Genomic DNA, 20008 nt, shown 5'->3' on the forward strand with positions numbered 1-20008 from the left:
ACTCAAGTCCCAAAGCTGAGCACTGTATTTAAGCAAAAACTAAGTTCAAATAAGTTTTTTTTGTTTTGGGGCAGAAGGGGGAGGGAAGACGCTTTTAAAGCTACAGCTCTTTGGTAATATGTTAATTACTGGGCAGAGGGCAGGAGTCCATTGAGTAATCCATATAATTGCATTTTTAAAATGTGTTAAGGAATGCCTAGTGCAAAGTACAGGTGATCCTTTTTATCAGTGTATACAAAAGGATATGGGATATAAAAGTTGTGGCAGGGATCCCTTTTTTGGGAAGAGGAAACCCAAAACAGCAGGTGGGATTTCAGAGATCACCCATGACCCATACTATCTGCTCCATAGGATAGCCTCTTAGTTCCTTTTCTTGTCTTGGATTTATTTAAAATGTACCTTTGGTTCCTATCCTAATGAACTATTTCAGAAATGGCAATAGGCAAAAGAATTAAGTTCCTGGGCAGGTGACTGAAGCAAACAAACAGTATACAAATAAGTATATGAGATACTTACATTTGCACCTGGGGAATGAAGTGAGATGAAGATAAAAACATTAAAAAACAAATAAACCAAAAACCAATGATAGGCCATTGGGTTGAGTGACATTCTCCTACTCAAAGTATTTCATGTTCATATGCTTTAAAGAATAAATGCTTCCACTTACACTGGGGACAGCCGAACTTTTCTTACGTTCAGGAATATCAGCCTTATTTGGATTGTTAGCATTTCCGAGCATGGGGCTAGCCGGAGCAATTCCTCGTCCCCCAACAGCACTACTGCTAGATTTCCTTGTCTGAATTCCATCTTCTTTCAGGTCACTGTCTGTAGTGCTAGTCTGGCTTCTTTTTGGATACGCCACTACTGGAGGGATAGATGGTCCAGCTAAAAAGAAAACATTTTTTGTTTCTAAATGTGGAGGTTATCAAGCCTGTTATTCATTATGCAAATACATTTATATGCACATACCTTAAAAGTCAAAATAAATGAAACTTAAAGGACAGAGGATCATAAACATAAAGAAGGGCCATATTGGGTCGGATTAAAACATAAGAAGGGCCATATTGGGTCGGATTAAAGGTCCATCTAGCCTGGTACAAGAGAACAAGAAGGGAACAAGAAGCCATAGGCTCAAAGGGTGGACCTGCGAGCCTGGAGAGGACCAGGCTGAGGTCCCATTGGGAGACCGGGTGGTCCCAGATTGGCAGAAAGTGTCTTTCAAAGCCTTTCAGGTCTTCACTCTCTCCTTCCCTTTACGGAACGTAGGAGAACGCCCCCTCACAGCCTCTCTTTGCTTTTTAGCCGGTACCAGGGATGGGGACTGGCACTGGTCAGAGGTCGCTGCTGGCAGTGCGCTCCGCACCGGGGCCACAGTGCTTGGAGCAGAGTCCAATCTCGTCGGCTCTGAGGCCGGTGCAAGGACCGACTTCATAAGGAGTGCTCGGAGACAAATGTCCTGCTCCTTCTTGGTCTGCGGCCTGAAGCTCTTGCAAATGCGACACTTGTCTCTCATGTGGGTTTCCCCTAAACACTTCAGGCAGCTTCTATGGGGATCACTGACTGGCATAGGTTTTTGCAACAGTCAAGGTTTGAAGCCCAGGGCATGCCCTATCCCTAGGCTAAGTCCCATACAGGACTAACTATTTCTAACTTAACACTAAGGGAACTATTAACTGTACAACTTTAAAAAACTATATACAACAAATTCACTACTAGACACAGTAGAGATAGGAAAGCGTGCTGAAGCAAGGAGACATTCCAGCACTGTCATTGGTGGTAAGAAGGAACTGAGGGAGGGGGGAGCTAGCGGCACCTCTTATACCGGCGCATATACGTGCCATTCCAGAGGGCACCAGAGCCAGTCCCCTACAGATACCACGGGGGGAAAACTTCCAGCACCAGTGCATATGGCGAGCTCACACAGACAATGGAATGGACATGAGCAAGCACTCGAAGAACTTTTCCAAACTTCTGAATATTATTAATCTCTGCCTTTTAAAAAAATGTGTAAAACTTGAGTTGCTCAAAAACAAAGTCAATTTTTAAAAATTTAATAAGCTGGAGATTTAAGCCAACTCTTAAAGCTCCCTTTAATGCAATTTTCCACCAAAGATACAGAATCTGTATACATTTTCTCTGGTAAAGAGAGATGGGTGGTGAATATAAAACTATTTAAAATCTTTAGTTGGAGATGTTCCTCAGATTTTAATGTAAGAAAAATCTGGTGTTAAACACTCTGAAAGGTCCCCTTAAGGCTCTTACCTTCTTTTGCTTGGCTCCAGAAGTCCAACATTTGAACACTGCCTATTGTACTTTTCTAATAATTCCTCTGTTACTTGAAGTGTTGGGCCATATATTTGGCTGTGCTTTATTCCCTTTCTTGCCACTGGCACAATAGGTTGGAAAGCTAGTCTAAACCCAGTTAAGGATTTCCTTTGAGCAAGGGATTTCTAATTGCATAAAGTTGTCATGGCAGGTTCTTTGTCACTTGTTTCTAATCCCTCCCAGTTCAATGGGCATTCCAAAGCCCAGCCAGACCAAGCTAAATTCCAGGCACTCTGGGATGGTGGAATGGCACCTGGGGGCAATTATTGCTGGCACACAACCTACCCTAATTTGTGCTATAGGCCCCCACGTGCCCACGGAATTGGGGAAGAATGGCAGAAAGCTGTTCTGGTATACCTGAAGATCAGGAAAAATGTCCAACGGCCCAACTATTTTTACAAATCCTTTCCCAGCTATTAAAATGTAAGGAGTTGAGATGTGGATGTTATATTTTGAAAGTCAGACTTCCCGTCCTCTCCTGACACACTTTAATGGGGATAAAAATAAAGTCAAAACCATTCAAGTGTTGTGGTTTTTCTCTTCAAACAAAACTAAAACTGATTCTACAGATTAGAAAATTTAACAAAAAACCCCCAACGTAATCCAAGGAGACAAAGGAGAGGAAAGCGACCTCTCCTGCCTGCAAATAACCACTGTAGTATATTCAGGTCAAAAGGAGATTCCCTTTGTAAGTTAGTGTATAGGCAGGAAGATTTACAAGATATTTAGTAAACTGTGTGACTGTTCTGCATACCCATGAGGCAGAAAAGTTCTAAGTTTGGCTGGGGTCACTGGTACTCTTTAAAAACTGGACCTTTGCAGGGCATTCAAGTGACAGCCCCCACAGGAAACAAGAAGAAATACTGGGGGACAGACAGTTTTCCAAGTTCTTTTAGACAAAGGCTGACCTATTAATGCCAAAAGGAAACAAAAGCTGTATGGCCATAATGGAAGTGGGTGTGGGATGCACTTGATATTGAACAAGAGAACTTGCAAGATGTTGTTTAGCAAGACTTTCCTAGGATGGCCTCACAGGCAGGAGAAAATATTGCCATAATAATAGAATAAGATGGTTCACTCAGTACACCTTTAGAAGGTATCTCTGAGGAGGTCTTAAGTATACATAAGAATACCTGAACATTGTAAAACAATGAAATAGTCACTAGGTTGTAACTGACCAGACCATAAGCAAGTTGGTCCCTTTTAAAAGGTGGAGGCTGTAAGGAAATATTGAACATTTTATAGCAGGTGTGCGTCATCACACTGAAACAGGGTCACTCACCATGATCGCTGTACCGTCGCTGTTTCTGGCTGGAAGATATGCTTCTCTGCACTTTGTGATGAGGCGATTGTCCAGTGCTATTGTTGAGATCACTACTTGGCCTAACTTTAGCAAGGGAAAGATTGCTGCTGGAGCTTGAATCACTAGCATCCAACTAAGAGAAAATTAAAAAATGAGGTTCAATAAAAATGAATTTAACAATGTCCAGATATTTTGAACATAATCCTAAGTAAGCAAAATTTCAAAAGGTTCTCACACTAAAATGTTCCTTAAAAGTGCACTAGTCAGATCCAGTTCTGTGCCTAAAGGACCAGTAGAAATATGAGTAGTACTCTATTCATTTTTCACTCAACTGGTGGTAAATAAGTAACCAAATCTGTATGAAGCTACAATAGCTACACAAAACATTGCACAGTTTAATTTACTTCTGAAACATTAGGAGCATTTTATGAAAAAGGTATTTTGCTGAGAAACAAATATCTTCTAACCCCTTCCTTACAGGATAAGGTTGGGGAGAGATGTTTGCTTCTGAACAGTTTGCTTCCATTTATACAGACATTAGAATGTAGTCCCTGCCCCAAAGTGAGTCTACAGTGCTTACCAAACTTTTGGTCCTACAATTAAAAAATAGATCATTTTAAAAATGTTAAAATGCTTAACCAATATTTGAAGGTGTTTTTTGTTTAAAGGTAACCAGCATATGATACACTATAGTGCTGAAGTCAAAATATGGTGTTTTAGCCCACAATAAGGCCCTATTTGAATTATGGGATGATTGTCAAATAACTGTGGCTGAGAGTCGCAGATCAGACATGGAAAATTGCAGAAAAGTAATAACGGACCTTTATTAATTATGGCAATTTGGAAGTCAGAGAAGACTTATTTTTTTAAGAAAAATGTGCTGGAACAATATAACATTCCAGTATTATGTTATGCCTGCTATATTTTTTTTTTGACAGCCAGACATTTTGTGCAACTATATTACATTCATTAATGCATGGGGCTGACAGCGGGAGTTTTGGCCATCAGTGGCTGATGGCCAGGGCTCCCGCTGTCAGGCTCAGCCAACTGGTGGCCAGGGCTTCTGCTGTTAGCCCCAGGCGGCTGACAGAATTGCAGTGAAAGCCTAATATTGCTGAGATCTGCAATTTCAGCACTATCACAAATTAGGTAGGGTCTTAGTTATCTTTCAGCCAGGAAGCAGTCAAGTTATTATACTGCTATGCACTCCCCATTATACATGTCTACTGTATAACAGTGTGATTAATCGCGATTAATTTTTAATCACAATTAATTTTTTGAGTTAATTGCGCGAGTTAACTTTAATTACTCGACAGCCCTAATAATTAGTAAAGTCCAAATGGGTGAGAACTTGAAAATTGGACTATAAAAAATACCCTCAGATCTCAGTGGTGATTGAACCTATTGATATTCTGAACAGAATTTTCTCTGGTTAGCAACTGCCCTTACATCTCTTCATATATGATTCTCACATTACCCCAACCTGTCTCCATATCTCTTTACCCTCCTTACCCTCTCCTCCCATTAAAGCATTATATTAAGAGATTGATTACGTTGTTTTAAATATCTGTGGCTAGGTGGGGGGAGACAAGGTGGGAAGGAGATCAGACGTAGCGTCTGCCATGTTTTTGTAGGCATTCTAAAGGCAGTAGCCTGTATAGGCAGATTTGTATCCTCAGTGTCCTGTTAATCTATATAATAAGATTTCAGGATTTTCACTGACAATTAGAACACGTGTTGAGTAAGTGTGAAGCAATGAAAACAGCTACAAGGATAGCTGAGAGCTCTTTCTGTTCAGAATATCAAGCGGCGACCCCTGTTTGAGAAACCCTGGGGTAGAGAGTTTTCCTTTTTTCAGCTCTGAGTTCTACAAAGGTTAAATGTAAATTCCCCTCCTCCCCCATTCCCTAAACAAAAAAGTTACCGTGCTTCCTCCATATGTGTAATAAAAAAACAGCAGATCTTTGAAACTAAAAGAATGAGGATTGTGCATATATGTTTGAAAAAAATTAGGATAAAAATCTATTTTAAAAGATCATTTCTGAAGATTGCTCAGTAAGTTCTGGCTAAGAGATGGGCTCTCAAAATTTCAATGTGGTCTACATCCTAGAGAGACTGCCTCTCCTCACATTTTCAACAGCTTGGACCACTTTTGCTCCATTCAAGATTATACAGTATATTTGAGGCAACTAAAACAATTGTTTAGATGGAGAAATGATTTATTTGCGACTGTCCTTGATCTGACAAACAGTCTCCTTTTTAAAAAGTGTCTCATGGTGCTTAAGGAGGAAAAAAAGCTCCAAGCCATCTTCTTTTGCTCTTAATTTCTTCCATTTTATTACTATTTGGTTCTGTTGCCCCCTGCACATTCTGCCCTGCTTCCTTCCCCCTTGGAATACTCCCTAATCACCTGTTCTCAGCCTGACTCCAGTGAACATACTGCCCAATTTCCTTCTCTCCCAATGCTCTGGACATTCTTTTCCAATTGGCAGTTCTTGGTCCCCCTCTGACAGCTCCCAGTAGTGTGTTTATTCCAATCCTGCTGTTAGCCCACATCCCTGAGTGCAGTGTGTGTGTCTTCCGAGTCCTAGCAGAATCCCCAGCAGAAGTGTGTGTGGAGGTGGGGGGGAGGGGTGTAACCCCACAACCAGGGACAAAGGATTTAGAGAGAGGCTGTCAGAAGTCCAATCCTGAAAAGACCAGTTAGTCTTTTGACCACTTGTCTGACTTTCGCATTGGCAGTTTTATGAGAGGATGGCATCAATACAAGGGAAAACTGCATAGAAGCACTGTGTTTGATGCCTGACCAGGTTCCAGAGCATCCCTTTTCGGGCCTGGTGCTATGCTTTTCAACTGAGGCTCAAGAGGATTTGTGGCTCCTGAAAAAGGACCTGGTGATGGAGACCTCTCTCTCTTCCCTGTGTGGACTCTGTTCTTTCTTTCCCTATCCCTTGAGATTTTATCAGATCTTTAGGGGCAGCTTTTTCAACTCAACAAGTAGAGGAGCCAACAAGAGCCCTTTTAGATGAGGAGTGCTCAGAAATTTCTGCTGCCAACCACAGCTATCTCAGGGTCTCAAGAGAGATGCTTTAACCTCTCCAGCAGAACCACTTTCAGGAAAGCCTCTTTGAAAATAATTTACAGATGACATTTCTCTGTTATTTGCCCCTCACCCAGACACAGTAAGCATCTGGTATACTCACCATTTAGAGGCATTACTATCTCACATGAAGGGCAATACCTAAAGCTTGGAGACTTGTGTTCAGTCATTACTATCAATCAAGAACCAGGACAGATGCTTAGGCAAAATAAAATTCCTTCTTGTTGAAGAAGAAAGGAAATGCCATCAAAAAATTAAACACTAATCACCAGCTATTAAATATCTATTTACAAAACAATGGGTAAATGACACAGTGAGGGAAGAGGCTCACACACTGCAAGACATGGGGCGGTGACCTGGGGGGAAGTTAGGATCACCCCATATTTTATGTCTTCGGCTAGAGGTACGAGAAAGCTCACTCTGTGCACAGGTGTGGCCCTGAATGGATGCTGCAGGATAAAAGAATGCAAACAGGATTGTACTGAGTGCTTGCACATAAATAGTGGAATATATAGAGACAAGCACTTGAAGAACTGACGGACAATGGGGCTTGCTCTGTCCTTTATGCCCTTGGGTAGGGAGGACACGCAAGGACAATTAAGAAAAAAGGTGCAGTCACAACCGACATTATCGGACAAAATAATTTGATCTTGTCCACCTGGTGGACCATGCACCCAATAGTGGAATTCACGTAAACAATTTCTTGAAGAGGAACCATAACTTTCACTTGAATCAACTATATTTTGCTCTGAATAGTTTTTCTGCATTTAACATCAGAATATTTTTAACTTTTTTCCTGTTCTATTCTCACCTCTGATGATTTTCTCCCTAACAATAAGTATGTAGCGGTGATTTCGTCATATTTCATTTTACTAAGGGATTCTTGAATTTCTTCTTGAGAATATCCCATTCCAACCATAATATCTGAAAGAAAGAAGGAATTTGTAAGTCACAATATGCTTTAATAGATACACAGTGGTTGAGTTTTTCCATGTTGAAAAAACCTGTTTATTTCTAACAATGGAACAAAATATCTAAATGTGGGAACAATGTCTAATTAGATACTAATAGTAAAGTTGTTTTTCAAACACCTAAATATACATAATTAAGCACAGAGCAGATCTGATTATACAGTACATGAACTCAAAACACTGCAAGTTAAATGCGGACATATTGGACAACACTGAATTACCTATTCTCTTCTGGTCTGAGATGTCCAGCTCTGGTTCCACAAAAGGTTTTAGCTCATCATCTTCATGCCCTGCATTGATCCACCGGTCCTTCATGATTTGCTACGAAGATAGGTTGCTTAGTAGTGTAAGATATTTACTTGTAAACGAAACAAGTCATTGAGAGGTCAAAGTCTCATCTATCAAAAATGTATAGCACTGAAGAACTGAAGACAAGCAAATCCAGACTTGGGTTTAAAGAGGTAAGTCCTTGCTTCCTCTTCTAAGTCTACCCACCATTCTTTTCCAGAAAGCTCCAAATAATTCCCAACTCATATTTGAAACTAGCCAGCTTTATTGCCGGTCCCCTTCCTCTCCTCCCCTGGACTTGTGTTCCTAAACAGACTACTTCCCATCAGCTGTATTCCAGCATAAAGGTCAAAGTTAAGTATTAGTAGTGGAGAGATTAGTTGCAGTGGGAGCACAGGGAGGAGAGTAGTTAAGACTTCTTCCAGACAACAATCTGTATGCAGGAAACCATCCTAATCCAGGAAACCTTCACTGGACTTTGTACACTAATGCCCTCTTTCAGCCACAAAACTTCTAGCAGACTTTCCCATGCTAAATATTACTCACTTGGGAACTAGTCAGTTCTCCAAGGAGTTAAAGTATAAAGTATTGACAAAGAACACAAAAGGAAAAAAAACAGCAGATAAAAGCACCTGTTTAAAAGTATTATGGTTAAGAAAATCCAAACTGAGATTTTAACCCTTCTCTAATGTTGAACTATTTAGGAAGTCACATATATTAGACTGTACTCCAACAGCCTTTCATAGGAATGTACTAAAATGCAAGCCATGCCTAGCCATAGTGCCCTACTTTTGAAGGGAGTAATCAGTAACTCCTCCTCATGTGATTACTCTATACATCTTCAAGATAACCTTACTGCAGAATACTGCGGTACATTTTGAAAGTCCAAAACTACAGTTTACAATAGTGATACTATTGTGCTTTGGGTTATTAGCTTTTAAGGAAACAAAGACATATCAACTTTTCAAAGATATGTGCTCTTAAGTGACTTCTCAATGTAGGCATGAAAACTCCTGATGTGTATTCAAATTAGGGTAGCATGCATAAAACCCCAATTTCTTCACGCATTATGGATTTGCCCACTTAAGCCAGGTGCATGCTCAGAGTACACATGTAAGTAGGCAACCATCTAAGAGTGTGCATTGGATTGCATATGCACGGAAAAAACTTTATTCACTGCATTGAGAAACTGACTTGAGGGAAACTGGCACAAATATGGCGAAGTTGCACCTAAAACTCACACTAGAACTCTCAGGGCAGCAAATCCAGCAAATATCAACTGAAGTTAAATACCTGCTAATGGGGGAGGGAGAGGAATAGCAAGTATTAGTGGTACAAATGAACCTTGTTAAATCACCATTAATTATTATTTTGTCTGAAAGTATTTTACTCGTGCTATTACCTCTAGAGTGCCTCTTTTAGTTGGGTTTAGCACCAGAAAACGTTTGAGGAGGTTTTCACAGTCTGTTGACATGTAGAAAGGGATCCTGTATTTTCCCCTTAGTACTCTCTCTCTCAGTTCCTTGGGAGAAAGGAAGCAAATTATAAAAAGTCAGAGGCACAGTTTAAAATACTGTTGTTGAATTATTACAACAGCTAGTAGAGTGTAAGTAATATACCTTTAAGTTCTGTCCATCAAAAGGAAGAGATCCACTAACAAGAGTATAAAGAATAACACCTAAACTCCAAACATCTACTTCAGGTCCATCATATTTCTTGCCTTGGAAGAGCTCTGGCGCAGCATATGGTGGGCTGCCACAAAATGTGTCCAGTTTATTTCCAACTGTAAACTCATTGCTAAAACCAAAGTCTGCTATTTTAATGTTCATATCTGCATCTAGCAATAGATTTTCAGCCTGGGAGGAAGAAAAGAAAAATACGGTGTTGTGTATATTTCAGATTTTTCTACAAAAGCTATTGTTCAATTTTTTATTCATTATTAAAGGCAAAAGCCAAAAGTGTAATAAAATTGCTTTTTTTTAATTGAAAATGATCAAATATCTTTTTAAAATAAATATGAAAATTACTAATTTTGTAATCTCACTAGTGTATCACCTTCAGATTTATGGCACTTGTTACACTAAATAAAGCTAGTCACATGTATCATCCCTTTGGTTACTTCATGGAAAACTATTTGGTATTTCTGTAACTTTAGGTTTCCATGTAACAAGATAAAAATGAAACTGCAGCTCTTAAAGACTACACTTTTATCTGCCAAACGCTTACAAAAGTTTGTAGTACATAAAATCTCTACTTTTTTTTTTTTTTAAGTATAAAGTGAAAATAAGATTTATGAAATGTGCCACATTTCAGTTTCAAGTAATAGCAACCATATAGTTATAGTATAAGGAACGGAGCAAACTCTCTCACAATGCCACACCAACGTGCGCCAAGCCTAAGGGAAGCCACCCCATCCATGACAGTGGACTTTTTGTGTTGTTTACTAATTCCGGCAACAAGAATCACCAAGCATTTTCCCATCTGTTACCCAACTGTAATGTTTTTTATCATTACCAAACTGAGCTAGATTTCAATTAGTGACCAAGAGGTCAGAGGCTCCACTTTTCATATGCCATCCAAATCCTCACATTAAGATAGATCTCATCTCCTCCATCCCCAATTTTTTTTTTTAAAGAAATACCTCCATATTTAATATATGTTAATAGCATTTAAAATTTCCTGTAAGCCATGGAAAAGATTTAAACATCTTATAGGCACAAAGAATGAAACTATTGCATATAAACTTTGGTAGTTTTTTTTCTACTCACCTTGAGATCTCTATGAACAATATGCTTTTGATGGCAGTACTGCACTGCAGATACTATCTGGATAGAAAACAGGCCCAATTATATAAGTGACACCTCAAAGAAACAGATGTGTAATCAGAAATTTCAATATTAGTTGCTAAAACTGACAAGTGTTTATGCATTCAAAGCCATACAACCAACCAACCACAATGGTCACCATATTCAGGGTAAAATTAATAAAAGTGTAATTAAACATAAACTTATTATTCAACATACTGGCTTCTATTACACTTTGGAAAGGATTTCATTGTCTCTGCATGGCTGATTATAGAAGGAGGGCAGGCTCACCTTCTATTAAGGTCACGGAAAGGTTTTCATTTCATGTCTTTACTCTTTCACAACTTTCTGAAATTTTCACTATTGGGCTGAAATTTTCCAGATTTTGCCTGAAGATTTTTTTTTTTGAGAGATATTTTGGGGGGAAATGGTTCAGCTATTTGAGTGTGAGAAACAACTTGCGTGATAAGTTAGTATGGAGTCATAAGTTACTGAAGGTTTGTCCATCATGAGTCAGGCAAGGAGCTGAGCACACTTTACCTCATTTATTTTGCACTTTATGCAATGAGTAGCATAATAAAGGGAACGTGAAGGAACTCTGGTCTTGTTCAGTGTACTTTTAGGTATATTTCTCAAATATAGAATACACCTCTACCTCGATATAACGCAACCCAACATAACACGAATTCAGATATAACGCGGTAAAGGAGTGCTTGGGTGGGCGGGGCTGTGCACTCTGGTGGATCAAAGCAAGTTCGATATAATACGGTTTCACCTATAACGCGGTAAGATTTTTTGGCTCCCGAGGACAGCATTATATCGAGGTGGAGGTGTATTTTTTCCTGCAACTTTGCATGGTGGATCATAAGGTCACAGCGAATGACTTAAACAAGGCATTTGTGGACAGTGGCATTCACAGAGTAGTACTCTCCAATATAAGCTGTGATGTATGTATGTAAAGCTGTAGAAAAAAATTGGACATTACATTGTCTTATTTGACACACGCTACATGATCATATAATGAAACACTATTGTAACGCACATGAACAACTGGTCAGAATTAAGGTTGGACATGCAATCAACTTTGCATAGCAACACTGAAAGGTCAGGAAATATCAATCTTTATATTCTTTTAATTTTATAATGAGGAAGTTTATTAGCATGTTTCATTTAAGAAGATCACCAATTTTAAAAAGGTGAAGTAATGTTATACTTTGTAATTCACTGCCAGTTTTCACATCAGAACAGGAGAATTCCTCTATAGCTGGGTAATAGGTCCAATGCTGTGTGTACGACCATGCAACCAGAGTCAAGAAAGAATTTTCTCTTATTTTTTCAACGTTTAGAATAGTAACTCAAGATTATTTGCAAGCATGTTAGAGTAAAAATTCTTCACATCTAGACTAGATCACTTTGCATTTTACACTTAAATGATAGGTGTTTCATTCTGGTGTTGAAATGAAAATATGTCAAGTCTGTATTACAGATTATATTTATGTACATCAGACAACAGCTTGGAAGCAGATGTTCTATAAAAAGGTTAACTACACAGTCACTTGTTTATTTTTCATTTACTACTTTATTTCCTTCTGTATCTGGCTCCCTCATTCTGGATTCCTTTTTCTATAATTACTGACTTTTTTATAATGCTTATTAATTTATCATCAGCTTTCTCCTCACACCCCATCCACCAGTCTACCTTCTTCTCTTCCTCTATTACTCTAGCACCCCATGCCCCAGTCAGAGCTCTACAATATTTCTCACCTCCCCACACCATGCTCAGAAACCCTAGGTCTCCAGGGCCATCAACATGACAAGTATCTCATGCGCCTCTCACTTGAATAAGGTGCAGAGACACAGTATGGTCTGATTGTTACGCCATTCTCAAGTGGAAGCAAACATCACTTCTGATCCCAAATGGCCATAGCAATGACATGTTGATCAACAGATTTTCTTTGCTGACAATTCTGTACTAGCTGATGCACCTGTAGACAAGTTTAGGGGCTGAAACAGTGAGGCAACAGCTTAGAATGGAAAGGAAAGAGCAGGCATGACAAAGGAAAGCAGACCAACAGTTTGAAGGAAAAGGACTCAAATTCAATGAGGGACTGTACCAAAAATGTTTTTATTTATAATTTCTCTGGGCTCAGTCCCTTTGATTATTTCATTGGTTTCCTTCTCTCTTCTGTTCGCATTATGAAGTTGGTGTCTCAGTCTGAGAAATCTATCTACATTGTGGAGCTGTCACTAGCAGTTTATTTCTTACTTGTCTGATACATGCTGCACTGCTGATTTATTTTGTGGAGTTTTTTTAATAGGCCTAAACAGCTATAAATTTGTCCTTACATCTGCCCAATTCCAAATATCATTATGGGTTACTCGCCTTCCCATAACTGTTGTCCTTTGAGACGTGTTGTTCAAGTCCATTCCAATCAGGTGTGTGCACGCCACGTGTACAGTCATCGGAAAGTTTTCCCTTAGCAGCTCCCATTGGGTCAGCTGTGGAACCTCCTGGAGTGGCGCCTTCATGGTGCTGGATATAGGACCCAGCCAACCCCGCACCTCCTCAGTTCCTTCTCACCGGCTACTTCAATAGAAGGGAAGGCGGGTGCGGATTGGTATTGACATGAACACCACATCTCGGAACAACAGTTACGAGAAGGTGAGTAACCGTTTTCCTTCTTCGAGTGCTTGTTCATGTCAATTCCAATCAGGTGACTCCCAAGTTCCACTCCAGAGGTGGGGTCGGAGTTAAGGAATCACTGATTGGAGCACTGCTCTGCCGAATGCTGCAACACCTCTGGCGTGCTGGGTGATAGCATAGTGAGAGGTGAACATATGCATTGAGGACCAAGTTGCTGCCCTAAAAATTTCTTGTATAGGGACCTGAGCCAGGAACGCCGTTGACGAGGCCTGTGTCCTTGTGGAATGTGCTGTAAGTGCCGGGGCTGGGACCTTGGCCAGTTCGCAACATGTGCAGATGCATGCCGTGATCCAGGAAGATATTCTTCAAGATTAGACTAGGAGCCCTTTCATCCAGTCTGCTACCGCCACGAACAGCTGGTTCGACTGCCTGAACGGCTTTGTGCATTCAGTGTAGAATGCTAGCGCCTGCCAAACATCAAATGAGTGCAGCTTCTGCTCTCGACTACTGGGATGAGGCTTAGGATAGAAGACAGGTAGAAAAATGTCTTGGCTAGTATGGAAGTGTGACACTCTCTTGGGAAAAAAGGCTGGGTGAGGCCTGAGTTGCACCTTAGCAACTGGACTGGACTGGAGCTAAGGACCTTTAACTCCGACACCCTCCTAGCTGATGTAATGGTAACAAGGAAGGCTACCTTCTATGAGATGTAGAGGAATGAGCAAGTCGTCAGAGGTTCAAAAGGGGGCCCCCCATGAGCCTGGCGAGGACCAGGTTAAGGTCCCACGTAGGATCAGGCTGTCTAATTTGAGGATGTAGCCGTTCCAGACCTTTGAGGAAATGTCCTACCATGGGGTTGGCGAATATGGAGTGTCTGGACGCTCCAGGGTGGAAGGCCGAGATAGCACCAAGATGTACCTTGATAGATGACGTTGCCAGGCTTTGGTGTTTCAGGTGCAGAAGGTACTCTAGAATAAGTGGTATAGGCGCCTGGAGTGGAGGTGTGTGCTGCTGGGCACACCAGCAAGTGAACCTTTTCCATTTAGCTAGCTAAGTGCCAAGTAGGACCTTTCTTACTGGTTCTGAGCACAGAAGTTCTGTGGGGTTTAACTATGAAGCTTCCAGGCTGTGAGATGGAGGGACTGGAGGTCTGGGGGTGAAGGTGACTGGTCCTGAGTGATTAGATCTGGGTGGAGTGGTAATGCAATCAGGGTGTCTACTGACAGCTCCAGGAACATGGTGTACCAGTATTGTCGAGGCCACGCTGGGGCCACCAGAATTACCTCCATTCTGTCCCTGCAGACCTTGAGAAGTACCTTGTGCATGAGAGGGATCGGGGGGAAGGAATACAGCAGTTGGCCTCCCATGGGTAGCATAAAGGCATCCATGAGCCAGGGCTGTGACTCTGGAAGGAGCAGAGCATTGGGCACTTTCTGTTGCTCCGGATGGCAAACAGATCGACCTGGGGAAACCCTCACCTTTGGAAGATGGAGCGTATGACATCCGGACAGATGGACCACTCGCTCTGAACTCCTGGGATATAGGACTCCTCCAGATGAATGGAGTGGGTGATGCAGAACTCCCATAGGTGGAGGGCCTCTCCACATAAAGGGGAGGAATGGGCTTCACTCTGCTTATTGATGTAAAACATGGCAGTGGTGTTGTCTGTCATCATTGCCACGCACTGTCCTTGCAGCCGGGCCTGAGAAGTTTTGCATGCTACTTGTACTGCCCTGAGCTCCTTGATACTGGTATGATGGGAGAGTTCGTCCTGTGACTATAGGCCCTGTTTCTGGAGATCTCCCAAATGCGCACCCCAACCCAGAGCTGACATGTCCATTACCAGGGACAAGGAGGGCTGGGGCTGTTGAAGGGGACTCCTTCACACACCATCCGAGGGTCAAGCCACCACTGGAGGGACTCGAGTATGTGCTCTGGCACCTTCACCACTGAGTCCAGGTGATAGGCAGACGCGAGCCACGCTTGCAGGGATTTGCGACTCTGTCCTGCCAGAGCACGTAAGTGCAGGCTGCCATGTGGCCAAGGAGACTCGGGAATCCCCTTGCAGTAGTGGTTGGGTACCGCCAGAGACCTTAAATAATATTTGACATGGCTTGGAATTGGGTCTTCGGTAAAAATGCCCTTGCCTGTACCGAGTCCAGCACCACTCCAATCTCTATTCTCTGGGTCGGAGACAAGGTTGACTTGTTCACTTTGAGGAGATGGCCCAGACTTTCTAAAGTTGATCTGACTAAACGGACGTGAGATTCAACATGCTCCCTGGTGCGCCCCCTGAGCAGCCAGTCATCAAGGTATGGGTAGACCTGCCCCTGATTTCTCCGGAGGAAGGCTGCAATGACCAACATGCACTTGGTGAACACTCGGGGTGGCTGTTGATGGACCAATGGGAGGACCGTGAACTGAATGTTTTGTGGTCGACCACAAATCATAGGAATCATCTGTGAGCAGGCCGAACGGCTATGTGAAAATGTGTCTTTCGTGTCAAGGGTGGCGTACCAGTCCCCCAGATCCAGGGAAGGGATAATTGTGCTCAGGGAGACTATGCGGAACTTCAACTTGACCATGAATTTGTTGAGTCCTTGCAGGTCTAGAATGGGTCTGAGACCCCTCCCTTTTGTCTTGGGGATTAGGAAATAGTGGGAATAGAATCCCTTGCCCCATAGCTCTTGAGGAACCTCCTTCACTGCTCCTATGGTGAGGAGCATCTGCACCTCCTGGATAAGGAGTTGCTTGTTAGAAGGGTGTCTGAAGAGGGACAGGGAAGGGTGGTCGGAGGCAGGGGAGGAGCAGAATTGGAGAGAATATTCCACTTCTACCATGCGAAGAACCCAGCAGTTCGATGTTATTTGGGATCAAGCACGGTAGGAACTGGGATAGATGATTCGTGAAACAAAGGGAAGAATCTGGTGTCAGGGTGGGTGTGCCGTCCTCGGACTCACCTTCAAAAGGCCTGCTTACAGCCCAACAAAGGTTTGGTCAGACTTTGGCCCTGCCCAGAAGGGGATTGGAAGGTTTGAGCCTGCCATTCCTGCCCCTATGCCTATAAAAATCCTGCCTCACCTGAGGAGGATATGGGCGCTGTTGTTGCCGTTGGGGCTTGAAATGTTTTCATTGAGTTGCCGGAGTGTGCACGCCCAATGATTTCATAGTCGCCCGGGAGTCCTTTAAGCTGTGCGGGAGTCTGTTTGCTCCGAAAACAACCCTGCACTTTCAAATGGTAGGTCCCCTCCAGGGTTTGCTGCACCTCTGGGGGGCAACCCCGATGCCTGTAGCAAGAAGTGCCTCCCCATGGCTATACCTGAGGAAATGGTGTGGACAACTGAATCCGCAAAGTCCAACAAAGCCTGCAAAGAGGTCTGCGCCACTGCCTTCCCTTCATCAATAATAGTCGAGAACTTGGCTCTGGAGTCTGGTGGAATCAGCTCCTTGAACTTCAACACAGATCCACACGAATTGAAGTTACATCTATTGAGGAGGACAGCTTGCTGGTTAGCTATCCTCAGCTGCAGGCCACCAGTTGCGTAAACCTTCCTGCTGAAAAGGTCCATCCTTTTCAACTCTTTGGATTTAGGGGCTGGCCCCTGCTGCTCTCTTTCTGATTAACCGCTGACACTACCAGAGAGCATGGTTGCAGGTGAGAGAACAGATACTCATACCCCTTAGACGGAACGAAGTACTTGCACTCCACACCTCTGACAGTAGGCAGGATTGAAGCAGGGGTCTGCCATAGAGCCTTAAGATTGCTCTTGATCACTTATTAGTGGCAGAGCTACCCAGGATGGTCCTTCTGGCGCGAGGATGTCAACCATGGGGTCCTCAGGTTCGACCACTTCCTCTGCCTGTAATCCTATGTTACAGGCAATCCTCTGGAGAAGGTCCTGGTGAGCCCTGTGGTCAACTGGAGGAGGGCCCGAGGTTGAAGCTCCTGCCACTGCCTCGTTTGGGGATGAAGATGAGGTGGCCAGAGGCAGACCGGGCGGTCCTTCTGGCCCTCCGACTCCCTGACCTCCTCTTGGTCAGCGTCTGGGGTCTCTGTGGCGACTGTAGCCATGCTGGCAGTAGCCTGACCTTGCAATGGGTCTTGCCTCGCTGACGATCTGGGCCAGCAGTGGGGCTTGTGCTAAAGTCGCCTCAGATCCTCAGGGCATAGGCCAGTTGGTGCTCAGAGACCTCCAAGTGGGAGCCCCTGGAAAAAGAGCCCTGGGCGTGAGGGTAAGGCCTGGGGGTCCAAAAGGGCTATTGTGCTGGAGGCTATCACTGGGGGTGCCATGCCATTAGTGACTACTTCCATCACCTGTCATATCTGTGTCAGCTGCGACGGGAACAGAAAGAATCACTGTCCGAGTCCGATGAGACGGATCTTGACCGTGATGACCATGGTGGAGCTGAAGGGTCCTGTGCCAGGGACTGGTGCCGAGCTGATGATACAGGGGGGACTGGTGTCGAGGTGCCCGTGCTGGGAATCTGTTGCTAGTTCTCTCGGAGCTGGGGATTGGTGCCGCTCTCTTCTCTGTGCCAAGGAAGGGGAGTGATGTCCTCCTGGTGCCGGGGAACCCTGCATGGAATCTGGTGCCAAAGAGCGGTGCCTTGACAATGGCGATCTGGACCGGTGCTGAGGCTAACAGTGCCGGGCAGGAGAAGTTGGTCATCACGGTCAGCTTGCCTTTAGAGGGCGCCAGTCGCAGCGGCGCTGGAGGCTTATCTCTGACTGCCAAGGGCTGAAGATCCATCATGGCAATTAAATCTCTGGCAGCTGCAAAAGTGTCCGGGGTGGAAGGTAGCTTCAATTCCTCCACCTGGCACTGCCCAGCTGAGGAGTTCCTGGGTGCCGGACTCGCAGTCACCTTGGGGGAACTGAAGTTGACGGCGCTGACTCTTGCTGCTTGGGCGCCGGGTGCTCCTTCAAGGGACGCACCGGTGCAGCGCCTGCCAGTCCAGCTGCTTTCAGCACCGCAGAGCGCCCCCCGTCACTTTTCTATGCCGGTTGTATGGCACCAGCGAATGCGAGCAGTGCCGGGTAGTCTCCTCAGCATGCGGTGCCAAAGAGTGCCAGTGACGAGGGTCTCTTAGACTAGAGTCCTTCCTCGGCACCATGTCTCGTACTGATGCCATGGCATTCCGTACTGATGCGGTCAGTGCCAGGTCCTGGTGGTCCGCAGCAGACTGGGATCGAAGAGCAACTGCCTAAGTCGGAAATCTCGCTCCTTTTTCGTCCTTGGGCAGAAAGTCCTGCAAATCTTGCACCTATCTGTCTTGTGTGCCTCCCCAGACACGAGTCGTGGGGGTCGCTTGTTGGTATAAGTTTATTGCAGGTTCCGCAGGGTTTAAAGCTTTGGGCTCATGGCACACCCCGGAGCACAAGGGTAGGGCAGTTGGGATTGGGGAAAACCCCTCCCAAACCTTACAATATATACACTATCTACTAACAGTAACTACAACTAAACTAACTACGCTATGGAAAGAACGCTAAGGGAAGGACTTGCTAGGCAAGAGATCGCAGTTCCAACGACCATAACTGGTGGTAAGAAGGAACTGAGGCGGTGTGGGGTCGGCAGGGTCCTATATCCAGCGCCATGAAGGCGCCACTCCAGGGGGCTCCACAGCTGACCCGACGGGAGCTGCTAAGGGAAAACTTTTCAATGACTGTGTACGCGATGCGCACACACCTAATTGGAACTGACATGAACAAGCACTCGAAGAAGAATATTAACAAATGGCCCTGCTTCTAGAGTTTTTCAGAGAAGAGGCAGAAAGATTAATGAAAGCTACTTACTAACAAACAAACGCAGGGGAGGATTAGTACGGGGGCATTAGTTACCTAATTTGCTCGTTTCCCAAAAGGCACAAACTTGGGTTCCTTGTTTTTACATTAATTTTTATTCATACATCTCACACATTGATCATCCTTACTCAGCAGAAAAATTCTCCAGAGCAGATCAACCAAGAGGCCTGAGGGTAGGGCAAGGGGAAGTAAATGATATGAAGAATCCAAAACATCTTTAAAGTGCAAATATTTGCTCTCTGAGGCACAAAAGCAGCTTAAAATGGAAAGCAGCAGAGCATGGTTATATTTTTGGCATTTGCACCCTTTCATACTTCACCTGTTAAACATGCCTGCTATGCATAATACATAAGCTATTTACTGCAGCATAATCAGCCATGGTCACACTATTTCAAAGTAGAGGAAAAACCTGGATGACAGCAAAGAAGTTGAGCATGTACCAAAATATTGCTCTTATTATCCTGTGCCCCCAAGTGACAGTGCCAGGATGGAAAATGCCCACTCAAAAGGACTATATGATTAGTAGAACGTTCTAAAAGTTGCTGTATACCTTCAGTTTATTTTTAATATTATGAGCCAGGTTTCTAGTACTGGAGTTCAGTGACTTCTGTTTTACAAATTCTTTGGGGAAAGAGTGGCTTAAGAAACTCCAGTTTGGAATTTTCTTTACAACACATACAATTCAAAATTGAGATCAAACTCCAGAAATCTTTACGCTCCTGGGGCCACAGAATATGCATACCACAGAATCAATATACTTTCTTGTGAAGGAT

The 20008-nt window shown here is 43.5% G+C and overlaps 1 protein-coding gene across 4 annotated transcripts in view; it reads right to left on the reverse strand.

Moving 5' to 3' along the window:
* The window catches only part of MARK3 (microtubule affinity regulating kinase 3), a 99755-nt gene that overhangs the window by 27204 nt on the left and 52543 nt on the right, over positions 1-20008 (reverse strand). For all 4 annotated transcript variants that reach the window (XM_045013413.1, XM_045013414.1, XM_045013415.1 and 1 more), the window contains 7 exons: positions 10756-10812; positions 9607-9843; positions 9390-9509; positions 7921-8020; positions 7540-7652; positions 3608-3761; positions 668-885 (listed from right to left, as the gene is read on the reverse strand). In XM_045013413.1, the coding sequence (XP_044869348.1) occupies positions 668-885; positions 3608-3761; positions 7540-7652; positions 7921-8020; positions 9390-9509; positions 9607-9843; positions 10756-10812 (999 nt within the window). The remainder of the gene's footprint in view (positions 1-667; positions 886-3607; positions 3762-7539; positions 7653-7920; positions 8021-9389; positions 9510-9606; positions 9844-10755; positions 10813-20008) is intronic.

This window comes from Mauremys mutica, chromosome 4, assembly GCF_020497125.1.
Source record: "Mauremys mutica isolate MM-2020 ecotype Southern chromosome 4, ASM2049712v1, whole genome shotgun sequence".
NCBI classification, from domain to species: Eukaryota; Metazoa; Chordata; order Testudines; family Geoemydidae; genus Mauremys; species Mauremys mutica.